The sequence below is a fragment of the Folsomia candida genome, unplaced genomic scaffold (genome assembly GCF_002217175.1).
Source record: "Folsomia candida strain VU population unplaced genomic scaffold, ASM221717v1 Fcan01_Sc005, whole genome shotgun sequence".
NCBI classification, from domain to species: Eukaryota; Metazoa; Arthropoda; class Collembola; order Entomobryomorpha; family Isotomidae; genus Folsomia; species Folsomia candida.
Genome location: NW_019091197.1, coordinates 9,223,339 through 9,238,653, shown reverse-complemented (window position 1 = coordinate 9,238,653; position 15,315 = coordinate 9,223,339). Strand labels below are relative to the sequence as shown.

The following is a 15,315-nucleotide window of genomic DNA, read 5'->3' as shown; positions in this document are numbered from 1 at the left end:
CTGTACAACAGGCTAATTATTTTGTCGGCATTTTGACCAAAGGTGAGTTTTGCCTCCACACGAAGGGGCGGTTTCATTTGTCATGCCCAGGCTCTAACCATGTATTTTTCTTCTCAGTTTTTTGTCTTAATGGGGACGGTGAGTTTTCTGTCATCCTAGGACAGACTAATTGATTAAGAAAATTGGGTCTTTGCAGGCTTATTAGGATAACCTCTATATTTTAATTAAAAATGATGATCCCTCTATTATGCTCAATATTCATATTAATCTTTCTCTTGTTATTGTGGTAAGCAAAATCAATTTATAAGATTATTTAGCAAACTTAAGCAAATATAAAATTAGTTTTAATTAATTTTAGCTTTTTATAATAATTTACTTTCTTAAATCACATGTGTTGTTGTCAGTTGATATATTTAGCAAATTCTATACCAAAGCTTGGCCTAGGCATAATGAAAATTCGAATAATACCAGCACGTCGACTCTACAAGAGACCACGGCATGACGGTCACGAGGTTAACCGAGGTCAGACCTCTACAAGGTCGAATCCTGAACCTCTCTGGGTCATACGGAAGGGTGAAATCATTTTTTGAAACATTAACTCTTTAGTACAAGTTCGGATGTCAAAAGTTTAGCCTCAAAACTTTTTATAATCACATCAACAGAGTTGGGAGATTATACCATTTAGGGATTAGGATTAGGATTAATTAAATTCGGTGGATTGGATTGTTTTGGGATTAGATATTTATTAAATTGGTCGGGGTTGGGGATTGGGGATTAGCTAATTCGGATTAGATTTGGGATTAGCTTTACTGTACAATTTTCTTTCAATACTTATTGGATTGATTTAATTAATTTTTTTCAATGTCATCAATAAATTGAAAAAATAACTACAAAATGATTTATGTTTAATTGGAGCATACAATTGTGATTTTTTGTTCAACTAGATTTTAATTCACAACAATGAATAATTAGTAAAATAATAGTAACAAGCAAGGTTAAGTCAGTATTTTAATTTTTACAAATTTTTCCTACATTTTTATCAAAGCTAGTTACTTAAAATCTCTCCATGCAAAATACATGATACATCATTTAGGTTTTCATTCTCAAATGTAAATTTTTATATGGTTAGTTTAAAAAAAAGTAAGCTTAACAATGACGATTTGGAGGTGGTTGTAGTACAAGTAATACATAATAATTGAAGGTGGTTGACTCTGCACGATGGCTAGATTTCGCTCTGACAAATTAATATTTTTCGGCCTAATCATAATAACTTTAAACATTATCCTTTACACCAAATTGAACCACAAACACTCCCCTATCCGACAAGCTAAATGGATTGGGACAAATTCATCAGTAGACTCTGATCAGAAACTTTTAAAATTTCTCTTGAAAAATGTTATTATATATACTGTGTGCAAAACAGCCCAACTCTCCCATATGTTTACCTGGATAGAGACATAGCTAACTTAGACTCACATAGTGACACATATATATCCAAGCTAAAAACCAGGCCCGTACTCACAACACTGGTTAAAGTGCAACTTATTAAGCTCGGTTGTCACCACCCCACCTCCTCCCCCTCCTATAATCAGAAATCGACACTTGTAATAAGCCATAAAAATAAAATACGTCGACTACTTCGGATCCTATTACTACTTTCGGGGGTAAACACCATTAACCCTGGCCCTTGTGCAATTTGTCTACGCCCAGGAAAAAAGAATCAACTTTCAATTAATTGCAAGAAATGCCAATTATCTTACCATCGTACCTGTCTAACCCCACAACCAACGTATCGCGAATTTACCATAATGTTAAACAGCAACACACGTATCTGCACGACTTGCACATCTCCGACCCCCACACAATGCAGTTTGTGCGAAATACATGACCGTAAGCAGAAGGTGGTCTGCTCAATCTGCGAAAAACACTATCATCGACCCTGTCTCAAGAAAACTAACCCAAAACTTAAATCCACCACAATTGATTGGTCATGTATGATATGCACAACTACTTCTACGACTTCACATCCGATCAACTCAAATTTCGCTGGACCTACGCAACAATTAAACCTCCCAAGAGGAATCAAAATAGGTCACATAAACGTCCGTGACCTACTCTCCACAACAAAAAAAGATTTGATGCGAGAATCAGCTGTGCTCACCGTTCAACGTTTTATGGGGACACATGATGCTGAGAAAATCACAGATACTTTACTAAATATTGTACAACGTTTTCAACTGCAAAAAGAGAAAATAACTGCTATTGTGACTGACAATGGAGCAAATTTCGTAAAAGCGTTCAAGGAGTACGGGACCCCACTTGATACAGATGAAGATGATGACGAAATTGAGAGAGAAGAAATTTCATCTTTAGCGTTTGACCTGCTGCCGTCTCTTCCCACTCACGTACGTTGTGCAAGTCACACATTAAGTCTGTGTGCGACGACAGACATAGAAAAGGTGCGTTTGGCCGTAATTATATACGTTGTATTGTCCTATGCTATTCAAGCGTGGCATTAATTGGCAATTCTTTTATTTTAGGCAAATATAGTAACACCAAGAGGAATCGAAAACTTCAAAGTTGTGTTCCGTAGTGCTATTGGAAAATGCAATGCACTTTGGAATCTGGCGTCACGTTCCAATAAAACAGCAGAAGAAATTAAAGAGCTTTGCGGAGTGGCTCTCGTAAGACCAAATGCTACTCGTTAGAATTCCATGTTTGATGCAATTACAAAATTGATTCTGCTAAAGGATAAATTTGAAAGACTGTTTCTGCTGGTCAAGGTGGAATGTCCTACCTCAACCGAAGTCGAATTTTTGGAGGAGTACGTCAAAGCAATGCAACCTGTTGCATACGCTCTCGATAAATTGCAAGGAGAGAAGACTTTCTATTTCGGATATTTTGCACCAGTTATTTTTCAAACACGAAAGAGATTGGAGTCATTGATTCTAGAAAAAACCAGATTTTCATCAAAGATTGCTGCTGTTCTGAAAAAGAGTATCGAAACGCGATTTAAAAATATTTGTGAGTTAAATCTCCAAAAGTGTGCTCCTGAACTATTTTCTGCCATATCGTTTCCATTTATCAAGTATACATGGGTCCCTGAAGAAACTCGTGAGCGGCTTAAGAAAGCTTTTATTGACGAAGCGAAACAGATTAGAAGCACAATTCTAGGAGTTGCGACGTCTACTATTGGAACAAAAGTACCATCGACAGATGACAAGTTTTTCAAATTTGAGGAACCTGATCCTAACTCGCAAGTTATCAGTAATGATGTCGAGTTAGAGTGTATTAAGTATTTTCAAGATCCCTCAGTCGAATTGGGATGTCTGGATTGTTATCCAAGTATTCGCAAAGTTTTCGAGAAATATAATACGGCACTGGCGTCGTCGGCTCCTGTGGAGCGAGCTTTTAGTTATGGCGGCTTGTTACTAACTCCCAAACGTGCGACTCTGTCTGATGAGATGATCGATAAATTAGTTGTTCTTAAAGTTTCATATGGTAAATCTAATTAGTTTGTTTATATTCGCAATTAAATTAACTTATTTGCTTCTACTGTATAGTATTTACAATCAATTTGATTATTATTGGATGTGTAAACTATTCTGGTCATGAAATAAATAGAAAATTCAAAATAAAATTTTGCATCTTATTTACATTTTAAGTAATCCGTAATCGCAAAAGTAATCCTGATTAATAATCCGTAATCCATAATCCAAAATCTTTCTGAATTAAAAGTAATCCCACATTAATTCAATCCCGCACCATAGATTAATGCATAATCTATAATGCATAATCCACGCTTTCACAAAAGTAATCCATAATCCGTAATCCCGACTTTTTTTCGTTTAATCACGCAGCTCTGTCAAAATCATATTTTTTTATTTGCATATTTACATGTATGCACTTTTTTTAAAGTTTTTTTAAAGTACAAGAATCATGATGGACAGAAATATTTTTTGCAAGTATTCTGACATGCACCATTATTTTATTTTATTGATATCGCATGGTTTAGAAATCGTCAACGTCCAAACATACTTCGATCTTGTGCCTTCCAACTTTGGCAGATGAACTTTAATTCCTGGTGAACTAGGTTCATACAACAATTTCCCCCCATAGCCCAACATTCCTATTGTTAGGTCGGCGTTGTAGTTAACAGAACCGAGTTGTACCGTTTTTCCCGGCCAAAATGTGAGGAAGGCGAATACAGTTTCCTTATTTGAGGTGTACCTAAATATTCAAAAATTAAATATTGCACAAACACTTCATTCTAGTCCTAAAAATTTCAGAAATATATATATTTATGGTAAAACCAACCACACTCCTTTTGTGACAGTGTCATTTTGAGCTTCCCGCCACGGAGCAGATCCGTAAATGGCGGGTCCATTTATTTTCAGCCACTCCCCCATCTCCAGGAGACGTTCTTGCTGAATAATGTCGATAATGCCGTCCTTCGTGGGACCAACGTTGACGAGAAGATTTCCACCACATGACACAGTCTCGACTAAAGTTGTAATCAATTCTTGAGGACTTAAGTAATCGTCCAAGTTGGCATTTCGTCTGTAACCCCACGAAAGCTTGTCCAGGGTCATACAGTTCTCCCACTTGTGGGGAAGTACGAAACCTGATGCAAAATGTGGTTATGTTCTTTTAATTTTATAACATTTACGAATTTATGAAACTTCAACAATAATTAAAATCTTAAATAGCCTGACCTGGATTTAGTCGATCCCCACCTGTCCAAATTCCACCATGCCGACCTCTCGTCTCATTCCCCCATCGATCATTAATCACCACAAACTCTTTAACTTTGCTCTCGTTGAACAGCCATGCTAAAAACTGCGTCGATTTCCAGTATTGTGATGAAGCTTCCCATTCGCCGTCCGTCCAAAGGATATCCGGCGCGTAGCTTTCAACCTTGAAAAAGTTTGGACAAAGATTTTAATTTTTTCAGTAAGTTTGACTACATCCTATAAATTTTTATTTTGAAATTTATCTCACAATTTCACGCAGATTAGGAAGAACTTTACCCTCGATAAAGTCATCTGTTTTAAATTGGTTTGCCTTGTCTTTCATCCAAAGGGGGTGAAATGGTTCGTACAAACAATAGTACAGTCCAAAGCGGAGGGATGTCTGGTTTCTAAGAGTTGTACCGAGCTCCACTATAATCAATTATAAAAATGTTTACTTCAACAAATTATTGATCTTTGCTATTAGCTAAATACTAAAGGAAAACCAGAAATTTATATGTAAGGTTTCAAAAAAAGATGTGTTTGGCATGTATGATTCCCAAAGAATCAAAATCAATCAAAGATATATAAGAAATTAAAGATATCAATTTTAGATTGAAATATTTGATTAAACTATGACAAAGTTAATTCAGCTGTTCGATTACTTTCTGCTTAAACACTAAATTAATCAAAATTTGTCTTTGAAAAATTTCTTACAGACGAGATCACGCCCAGGACCCACATCCAATGAGTTCCAACCGAAAGAAGACTTCGACGGGAAGAGGGTATACCCGTCACAATGCTTACTGGTCAGTATGACATACCTGTCCAGTTAATCGTGTCAATTAACCATATTCCAATTTATACAAATAACAAATTTAGTTCCACTTTAGTAAATTATTCACACCTCGCACCGGCCCGTTCAAACAAATCCGCCCAATCCGTCGGACGGAAAAACTCTGCCGAAAACTTCGAGGCAAATTCTTGATATGTAAATCCCGGTTTGTAATTTCGCTTCATGAATTCGTTACAAGATGAACAATTGCCTAAATATTCATGAAAACTAAGTATCGGTAGATCCAAGATTTTAGCTACAAATTATCTCTAATATATTCAAATTTGGGTCGTAAATTTTGTAAAATTCAAAAATTTGCTACACATAAAATTAATTCAAACCCACCTGATTTCCAACTTTCCCAGAACACTTCGCTCGAAAAAGAAGGCACACTGAAAACTCCCCAGTGAATAAAAATGCCTATTTTCGCGTCATCATACCACCCCGGGGTAATGCGGGAATCCAAACTAGCCCAGTCCGGGGTGTACTTGGAAGAAACGTTTGCCAACGATAAAAGCACTACGGCAAATTTTAATTTTGTCTCAGCCATCATAAATTACATTGTGAATAAAATTATGTATGTAAAAGGTAAAAACTGTACTAAAAATCGAGAAGGATTTCTGAGAAGAAATTGTTTAATAATAGGAATGAATATTTCAGTATTTCCGGGTTCGTAGATATATTTCCTGGAATCTATGTCATGAAACAATTCTGTTGTGAAGAAACATGTTATTAAACAAATCGATTTATTTTGTGCAGTCAGTAAAAAATATTAGATTAAGATTTATTTTAAAATAGAATAACAAAATTTCCAGAATCTTTACAATTAAAGAGAAATGTCTTCAAGCTTCTGCACCTGGGTCATATTTATAGTTTTTAGAAAGCAATCAAGGGGAAACCGAAAATCAAAAAAATAGTTTAATATCTTAATTCGTTTGTCGTGTAGCTTCTACATAACTGAGAAGCACGGAATTCATAGAATTCTTAAAATTTGACATAATCTCCGTCGGATTAAACCTAAATTCTCTATAAGATGCGGGTAGTGAGATCCTGCCAAACTTACCAGCTCTAACTATGCCATAAATTCGGCCCTCAAAATTTAATTGCCAGGATAAGAAGTACTTCTTAAAATTCAGTATTAGTTGATATAACGGGGGTATTCATTATAAATAGGTTCGCAACGTTCGCATCTCCTTAACCTAGGAGATGCGCACGTTGCTAATAATTAAAATCCAGCATAAACGTTGATAGCAACTACAAATGTAATAAATATAGAAAAAATATGATAAAATTATTTACATTTTCCTTTTCATTAATTACTAGAAAATTCAGGGATTTCTGCGACATTCATTTTTTTAGTATAAATTGGTTATCTTCTTATCCATTTTTATATTAACTAAATATGTAAAGTATTTTGTAGCAAATATTTTTAGAAAAATAATATATGCGGCAATGTATATTAAAAAACGTAATTTATGTGAATACGCAAATATGCATTTTGCTATTTTTAGGATTTTGCAAATTGTATTTTCACTGCATTTACAAATGTTCATGCATAATTTCACATAGTATTTATAGCAAAATAAAGGAATAAATTAAACCTTATTCCTAAACCAAAATAAAATAGTAATATCCTCAAAGCAAGCAAGTCCTACTAATTTTTCCAATTTTCCGTGTATTATTCACACATGCACAATTTTAGATTATCTAAATAGGAAATTACTCGACACGTGAGATAAATACATATGTACAGCTATTAGATATTTATGCATAATTATTTCTCACTCACTTCTTGCCTTCCACCTTGAAATGAATATATATAACGCAGACTGCATACACGTGTCGCCACAAGATTTACCTCAAATTGGTGCTACGGAGTCCTTGATCCGTTTTCACGACTTGATTTTGCATAAGGATCTGCACATAATTATCAGAAAAGGGAATGGCTTCCCAATATGTGATCATCCTTAAACCAGATTAGATTTCATTCTATGATTTCCATTCTACAAAATTTACTCGAGGAAGAATCATGTCGCTAATTTTGCTGATTTTGTCTCTTTCTCAAATATTCTCGATATCTGAAGCGTTATCGTTTCAGGAATTTACAACGGTAAACGTGGCACAAAAGGCGGGACTGGAAAAGGTAGGTTTTTGGGAAATTCACAGTTAATAATTTTGATAAAAAAATTATTTTATTGATTTTTTAGTTATCGTCAAAATTGAAGAATAAATTACCGCATGAATATATGAAGAGGGATATTTATTTATTGCGATTTTTGAGAGGTAAATTATTATTGGGGGTACTCATATCGACTTGGCATGAAGATTTAACGGCGTAGTGTAATGAAGTTTATAAAAGATTTGCAGAATACAAAATACACATTTTGTAGTAAAAAAAATATCAATTGAATTTAAAAAACATAATAAATTGTAAGCACTTCAAAGTGGGAAATTTAATTCCTTCAGTACGTTTAAAATATTCGTTTTCGGGAAAAACTAATTTATGTTGTAGATTTTACTACCACAATTCATTAATAATATTTAGAACGTTTATATTCAGTTGGACTCATTTTTTACTGCTGATCAATAGAAACTTAATATTTTTCTGCCATTTCTGAAGCTGATTTTCAAAACTTGAACAATTTCAGACTCCGACTTTGACGTGGATGCGGCTGAAACGAGAATTCTCGGTGTAAGCAATTATTTTGTTGAATATCTTTCAAACTTTCAAGACCAGTTTTTACCATGTATTTATCGAATGATATTTCCGACTATAGTGAACTTTACACTTAATCACATTTTGTTTCAAAATACTATGAAACCTTCAAAAATCGGATTTAGAAATATTGTAAATTCTCCACTTTTTAATCTTAGTTTATGGAATGGCGCCAGAAAAATAATATTGACCTCGTCTTAAAAGAGGAATTTCCAGAGTATGACGCCGAATATAGGGTCATATACGAGGGGTGTGACAAGGGGGGAAATCCAGGTTGAGATTTAATAAAATATAAAAACAATAATTTATAAAATGTTAACTGTTGTTTCTACAGTCATCTCATTACCGATTGGAGACTGGGATTTGAGGCGAATCGTTATTGCGGGAAAATCAAAAAAGTTTGTCCGCTACGTTCAAAAGATATTGGAGGAAGGGACCGGATTTTTAAGATGGGGGCAAGAAGAAGGCTTTAATATGACGCAAGCCACAATTTTATTTGATCTCAAGGGTGTCAATTTGGTCACGCACGTTTGCGGAGGATGTAAATTATTTTTAAAATTTAAAATTTCGTACTTTATAGTATTTTTTAATCACGTAAATTTCTCCTCATCACCACCGTATTAGGTATTCCAATGTACTTGGAGCTCCTCAGTTTCTCACAGACGTACTATGGCGGATTTGCGCACAAAATTCATGTTCTATATGGTAAAATTACATTAAGTGTTTTTAATTTATAAATTTGGTGACGAAATTATTACCGAAAAAATTTATAAATTTGGTAAAAAAAAGTATTACCCACTCGCATTTACCAATTTAATACCATTTCTATGTTACAATCTTTCCAGCTAGAAATTATACCGAATTACTTAAATCGTAAATTGGTATCGTTGGTAAAGAAAGTGTTACTAGGCTAGCATCCTAAATTCGCAATAACTTCATTAGCCCAGTTTTCGTCCAAAACTGTAAGTCTTTCCTAATTTTTGTTTCTCAATTTCAGCCCCAGAATTCTCTCTTTCGATTTGGGACTTGTATAAAAACCTCCTGACTTCTAGCGTCGCAAAATTGCTTGAAATCCATGGAACCCAGAAACACGTCTTCGCTAAAGAGTTATCTCGAGAAATTGACCCATCACAATTAACCCAACGCTACGGCGGCGTAAAATTAGAGGGTGTGGATCTCAGCTCGATGCGATCCGCCGCACCGCCAGCCTTCTTGGCGAATCCGTTCAGTTTGAAGTTGAAGGAGAAAAATATTACAGACTTTTGTGGCATCGACTGGCCGAGAATTGAAAATATCATTGCTGAATCGTTTCATAAATGAGGTGGAAATATTAAAGTTTGGAAATAAAAAATATATACTTTTATATATAATTTGCAAGTATTACACGAAAGGAAATAATTCATACCACAATATTCATTACCATACAGGAAGATAAGAATGCTCATTTTTTTAGAAAGTGTAACCAATACGATCATTGGGGAGTGAATTATTAAACATTCGGTAATACTATTGAGTATCCTTTATGGTCTGCATATTAAAAAGAGAGCCAGTTTATAGAGAATAGAGAAAGCTTATAGAGAATTGGCTCTTCTTTAAAATTACAGACGATAACATAATTTAATATGAATTTTATACACTTATCTTTTACGATAAGATCCTCAAATTTCTGTATCATAATCGAACCGAATTATTTTTTATGATTAGTGCCAACCGAACACGAACAATTCAATTTTCTTGTATCCTACATCTTTCTACATAAATAATCCAACCAACTATCTACTGCTTGCTGCAAAGCAATCAGACAAACTTATTTTTATAAATACTATCACAAACCTTAATCATCCTCTGGCACGCGAATTTCATTATTAAACTTTACAAATAAATTCAGAAGATTTTAATCACAGATTTCCATAAACTTTACTTTCCGTTATCCGCATGGCAACTTGTAGGTTAGCAAACATTTCCTTTTTAATATCATTTGCGTCAAAACTCGCGCGCGAACCAAGAAAGTGAACTGTCTGGATTTTTTTTGTGAAAGAACAAAATTTAGTGATAATTTAAAATTCCAAGGAATTAGCAACATGACCAGGTAAGTGATTGTCACACATTACTTGGGGATGTCACCCTGGAATGACGGTATCAACAATTTTGGTAAATATTGTGGGGGGACGATGGGAGGAGGATAATAATGACGGCATGGTTATTGCACATTACTATAGTGTGGTAATCACGCCCATTTTAACCACCACCAGAATTCTATCATTATTACTATTAATGACAGTGGAATTTTATTTCGCATTGCTTTTTAAGTGGGAACTTTGTTCATCAAATGTGGACAATATTATGAATTATTTTGCGTATTTCTCTCTAAATTTTACCTTGAACAGAATCGATGGAATGGATCTGGGCGAGGAGGAGGAGATATTAAAGTTGTCTCCTGAGGAGGAATCGAAACTACTGAAAGAGGAGGGGGAGGAGGAGGTTCAGCCAACATCTTCACTACCACCACTCCCACCCTCGTCAGTTACAACTTTAGAAACCTGGGGACTAACACCTAAAATCAGTCTATGGATGTATACATCCATTATTCGACCAGCGATGGAATATGGCGCACTTGTATGGTGCCCTGCCACGAGGGTCTCTTCCCACATGACACATTTAGAGAGGGCACAGAGAAATGCTCTCCTGGTGTAAGTGGTGTAATGAAAAGTACACCTACGGCTGCACTTGAGTGTCTTTTGGGGGTAACTCCCATTGGGATCAGACTAACTCAAGTAGCTATTACATCAAGGCTCCGTCTACTGCACAACGCTCAGTGGAAACACTGGGTTGGGGGGCAGAGGACGCGGGCTTTAAAACATAATAAATTAACTCATGAGGCTTCAAAGGGCATTGTAGAAACACAAATGCCCTGCGAGTCCTTATGCAATCCACCGGTTGGTAGGAATTTCACAATTTCTATTCAATCTTCATTAACATGGATCAGTGGCGAGCAGTGCGTGCACCCCTCTGACATGACCTGCTTTACTGATGGGTCACGGATGGGGGAAATGGCGGGTTCGGCCTTCTATCTGATCCATAACTTATCTGACTGGACCGTTAGGTGCTCCATTCCATTGGGATGGGCACCTACGGTATACCAAGCAGAAGTCCTGGGAATAATTTGGGCCTGTGAAGAACTGGCTAAATGCTCCCAGTCATTTAATTCTGTCAACTTCTTTGTGGACAGTCAATCTGCCCTACTTGCCCTAAATAGCCCGTGGTCCTCCACAGGGCTAGTTACTGAGGCAATTAGGGCATTAAATATTATGGGAGAATCTAAAAGGATCTCTCTTTATTGGATTCCTTCACATCATGGTTTCGAAGGCAATGAGATTGCGGATGAGCTGGCCAAAGCTGGCTCACGGGAGAGCTACTTTGGCCCTCAACCCTCCATTCCTTTAGCCATTAGTACGGTCAAGACAGGGGTCCTGAATTGGACTATGGATCGACACATTGCAGAATGGGTTAAAAACCCTGCCTGCAATAACACCAAAAAGTTTTATCTGGCCCCATCGAAGAAGGTGGCCAAGTTCCTTCTTTTACAAAATCGATCGAATCTCCGTTCGGTAATATCAATCTTAACTGGGCATTGTACCTTGAACAGTCACCTGAGAACGATGGGGATAGTGGATGTGGCCACCTGTATATGTGGAAATGGCCCTGAAACTGTTTTCCACTTCTTGGGCGACTGTGACAGATACTGTGCCCTAAGATTTAGCATTTTTGGGAGGCACACAATGTCACCAGAATTAATTACTACCATGTCCCTGCCCGATTTAACTAAATTCATAGTTAAGTCCGGGCGGTTTGCGACTCAATTTAAGGGTCCAGATTCAGGGGGACAGGGGTCGACATAGTAAAGTACAAGCGAGTGTACTGGGGAGTCTGCAATTAGCCAATAGAGCTACAGCAGCGTGAGGGCACTACTTTCCATCCATAGTAGTGGCAATCACCCCCGCAAAATACATACACATACATACATCATTTGCGTCGAAAGTCAGTATCCTCTCAGACATTTGTATAGAAACTTATCAACCGAAATGTTTCACAATACTCTTGTCTTATTACCTTCCCTTCTTAATAAATCGCTTTACTATGACTTACGACTAGAAAAAACTTTCACCCCCTTCAAAGCCCTGCAACGCTTCACAAAATTGACAGAATTTTTCTATCCGCAACACATTACATGGGACAGAATAAGCTGGGTCCCTCATTTAACGCCGAAGAAAAATCTCGTTCCCTGGTTTGTTCAGTCTGGCCTCGTGTTCATGGCAGTAATCAGTCTCTACTTCCTCCAAATTAGAGATATATTTATCCACGACTCCACAGTCTTGTTGACTTCTCGGCTCACTTTAATTTTCTACTTGCTGTTATGCACTCTCGTGTGTAATATCATTGTAACTTTTTTATACTTCGGGGTGGAACTTTGTTTCGTCTTGAAGAGTTTGCAGAACCTTGAAGGATTTACTGGATTAGGTAAAGCATGCCTTAAAAATAACCTGGTGGTAGATGTCGCCAGACTGGTAGTAGAGTGACTTATTACCTGGTGATAACAAAACGCTAGAAGCTGGTAATATCTAACTTCCAATTTTTCCTAAACGATTTATGACTTCATCTTGTGACCGTTTGGTTATGAAAATGTGAAATAGTTACTTGATTTTTGTGGGAGAGCAAAGTTTTTATATATAAATATGGTCTAATTTATTTTTCCTGCTTTTAGAAAATGAAGCTTTCTACAAGTGAGGAGAGAGAGAATTTTTTTAGGGAAGTGGTCAAGTTAGTATACTCGATCGGACTGAAGGATTTTTCTCCATGGCAGGAGAACTAATACTATATTATCACTAAAATTATCCTGTCAAGATTTTGCATCCTGTAACTCCGCTCGAATTTCGCCCGTGTTGATGGATTTCTTAGCCGTCGTAAACAAACCCTCAACTAATTAAATATTCGAAAATATTATTTTTGTACTAACATGACCATGAACTCGAGTGATCAGTCCGACGGCATGGTTATGTTACAATCTATTGCCAAATGATTTTGAAGGAATTTGAAAACTTCCATTTCAACTAAATTTTTAAATAACTTAACATTGTTTTTTATGTTTAGTGCAACCATCAGGCAATGCGATAATTGGCCTATACCTTAACGGAGTAGTTCCGGCCTTTCTTGGCTTTCCTATTGCTCTATCAGCTGTTCCGATCTTCTTAAATGGCATCGAACCAACGTACCATCTGTTCACAAATTTTAGTCCACGCACACCATATTTGAAACTCGCGCTACGAGTTGGGCTAACTTTTCTTGTTTGTTTGCACAGTGCAATTATCGTTTTCACTACATCTATAATGTTATGCAATGCCGTTATAGTATTTCTAGGTAGTGTGCACTCAATTGCGAATATCAAAGGAAAAATTCAGCCGCCAAGCAACTTTTTTAGCAGAATAGTTTTACAGTCACGATTCTTAAAACGTTTATCAATATATCGCCAACTTCAAATTTTGGTCAGTCTGACGAATCAATTTATATATTATTCAATCCCAATGTCAATGTTTAGTTTATTTGTATTAGTAATTATTTTAGGATATGTTATAATCAAATTGACCGGCCAGGTTCCACTGACCTTAACGTTAGTTGCAATCTCAGATGTTGCCATGATTGTTGCTATGGCACAGTTTGTTTTCCCATTAATGGCGGACATTTACTGTAAATCTATATCATTTGTTGATGTCTGGAAAGAAATGAATGTTTGCAAGGTAAACGTAAAACAGTTGATAAGTTGCAAACCCTTTGGGATAAAGGTTGGTCCATTTTATTATATCAGGAAATCGTCACGAGTAGAGTTTCTTACTTCAATGTTATATTATACGGTATCTATGGTGATATCGTTTTCATAGATCAGATTACATATAAGTTACATGTAATCTGCTATATGAAAACATTATATCATGAAGTAACAATGATAAAAGCCTTTGAATATTTTAGATTATTGTATAATCAGAATAATGTTACAGTTACAAATTAACATTTGTCGGACGGTACATCATTGCTAAGTAAACAATTAAATGCTTATTTGTCGTCTTTTTCTCTATTAATTGTTAACACCAAAACCGATAAAAAACCGATTTAATAAAAGTTCTAGTAAACCAAATACATTGTACAGGGTCACTATCTACCCCCAATATAAATATGCAATAATCGGATAGTTTATACATAATGTTCTGAATCAGAATGTTAACTTCACAGAAGTGGCATTACAAAAATTTAGGAAGGATTACACCATCTTAGCACTGGAGACGAAGCCCCATGACACAGATTACATATTTTACTATTTCTTACATCACAAAACTCATGATGGAAAGGTACGTACGAGAATAGGATGCTGATATATAAGACAGACATGCTACTTAAATTATGGGATGAGAAGGAAATATAACCTTCGATGATTTAATTCTAACCCTTGCATGTTGAGAAGAGAATGCCAACCGCACCTGGTAAATTACTAGTGATAAATGTTATGTTAATGTTATGTGGGAAAATACCAACATGCATATGTAAACCCCCAAAGTTAACAGAAGATGCAGTCAGTAGGGACTGACGTTTTGACTTATTGATATGGATATCAAAAATTCTGTGTAGGTTGTAGTGAAACAGCAATGTCATATCATCAAACAGTGATGGGTGCCCAGTTGTTCTTAATTGGGACACAAATTCGCTCTTTGGACAAATACAAATAAAGATCACAAAGTTATACTAAATAGTCAACCTTTTACGTATACGGAAATCAGATACTTTCCGAAGCAAGCGCTTGTCTGGTTTGAATCCCATGACGCCTCCATTCCTCACCATAACTGGTGGTGAGTTCATAGTAGGATTTCATCCTAAACTTTGGCTGAGTTAAAAACCGTTAGACTTGCTCAAATTATTTTTACCCGGATCTTCTAAATGTAGCTGAAAAAATACTAGAAGTCCAAAGGCACAGATCAATTTATTTCTCA

General features: G+C 36.0%; 2 protein-coding genes across 2 annotated transcripts; one reads left to right on the top strand and one right to left on the bottom strand.

Annotated features, from left to right (window-relative positions):
- Nucleotides 1-3,653: 3,653 nt before the first annotated feature.
- Nucleotides 3,654-13,973, bottom strand: LOC110850518 (alpha-L-fucosidase). The gene is made up of 10 exons (XM_022097954.1): nt 13,941-13,973; nt 12,878-12,917; nt 5,911-6,084; nt 5,638-5,776; nt 5,448-5,554; nt 5,002-5,162; nt 4,716-4,917; nt 4,318-4,624; nt 4,039-4,230; nt 3,654-3,726 (listed from the first exon to the last, which is right to left on the bottom strand). The coding sequence occupies exons 1-10, from the start codon at nt 13,971-13,973 to the stop codon at nt 3,654-3,656; spliced, it is 1,428 nt and encodes a 475-aa protein (XP_021953646.1).
- On the top strand, nt 7,553-9,648 carry LOC118435628 (SEC14 cytosolic factor-like). The gene is made up of 7 exons (XM_035851954.1): nt 7,553-7,708; nt 7,773-7,848; nt 8,214-8,257; nt 8,440-8,554; nt 8,616-8,822; nt 8,906-8,986; nt 9,279-9,648. The coding sequence occupies exons 1-7, from the start codon at nt 7,595-7,597 to the stop codon at nt 9,599-9,601; spliced, it is 960 nt and encodes a 319-aa protein (XP_035707847.1). The 5' UTR covers nt 7,553-7,594; the 3' UTR covers nt 9,602-9,648.
- Nucleotides 13,974-15,315: the final 1,342 nt, after the last annotated feature.

Excerpts from the sequence above, each read along its gene's own strand:
- LOC118435628 (XM_035851954.1), top strand. The coding sequence starts at position 7,595 with ATGTCGCTAATTTTGCTGATTTTGTCTCTTTCTCAAATATTCTCGATA. Across the intron at positions 7,849-8,213 it reads TTTATTGCGATTTTTGAGAG|ACTCCGACTTTGACGTGGAT; the intron begins GTAAATTATTAT and ends GAACAATTTCAG. Across the intron at positions 8,823-8,905 it reads CACGCACGTTTGCGGAGGAT|GTATTCCAATGTACTTGGAG; the intron begins GTAAATTATTTT and ends CCACCGTATTAG.
- LOC110850518 (XM_022097954.1), bottom strand. The coding sequence starts at position 13,973 with ATGGCAACATCTGAGATTGCAACTAACGTTAAG. Across the intron at positions 6,085-12,877 it reads TTACCAGCTTCTAGCGTTTT|TGCTTTTATCGTTGGCAAAC; the intron begins GTTATCACCAGG and ends AATTTGCCGTAG. Across the intron at positions 4,625-4,715 it reads TGGGGATCGACTAAATCCAG|GTTTCGTACTTCCCCACAAG; the intron begins GTCAGGCTATTT and ends ATTTTGCATCAG.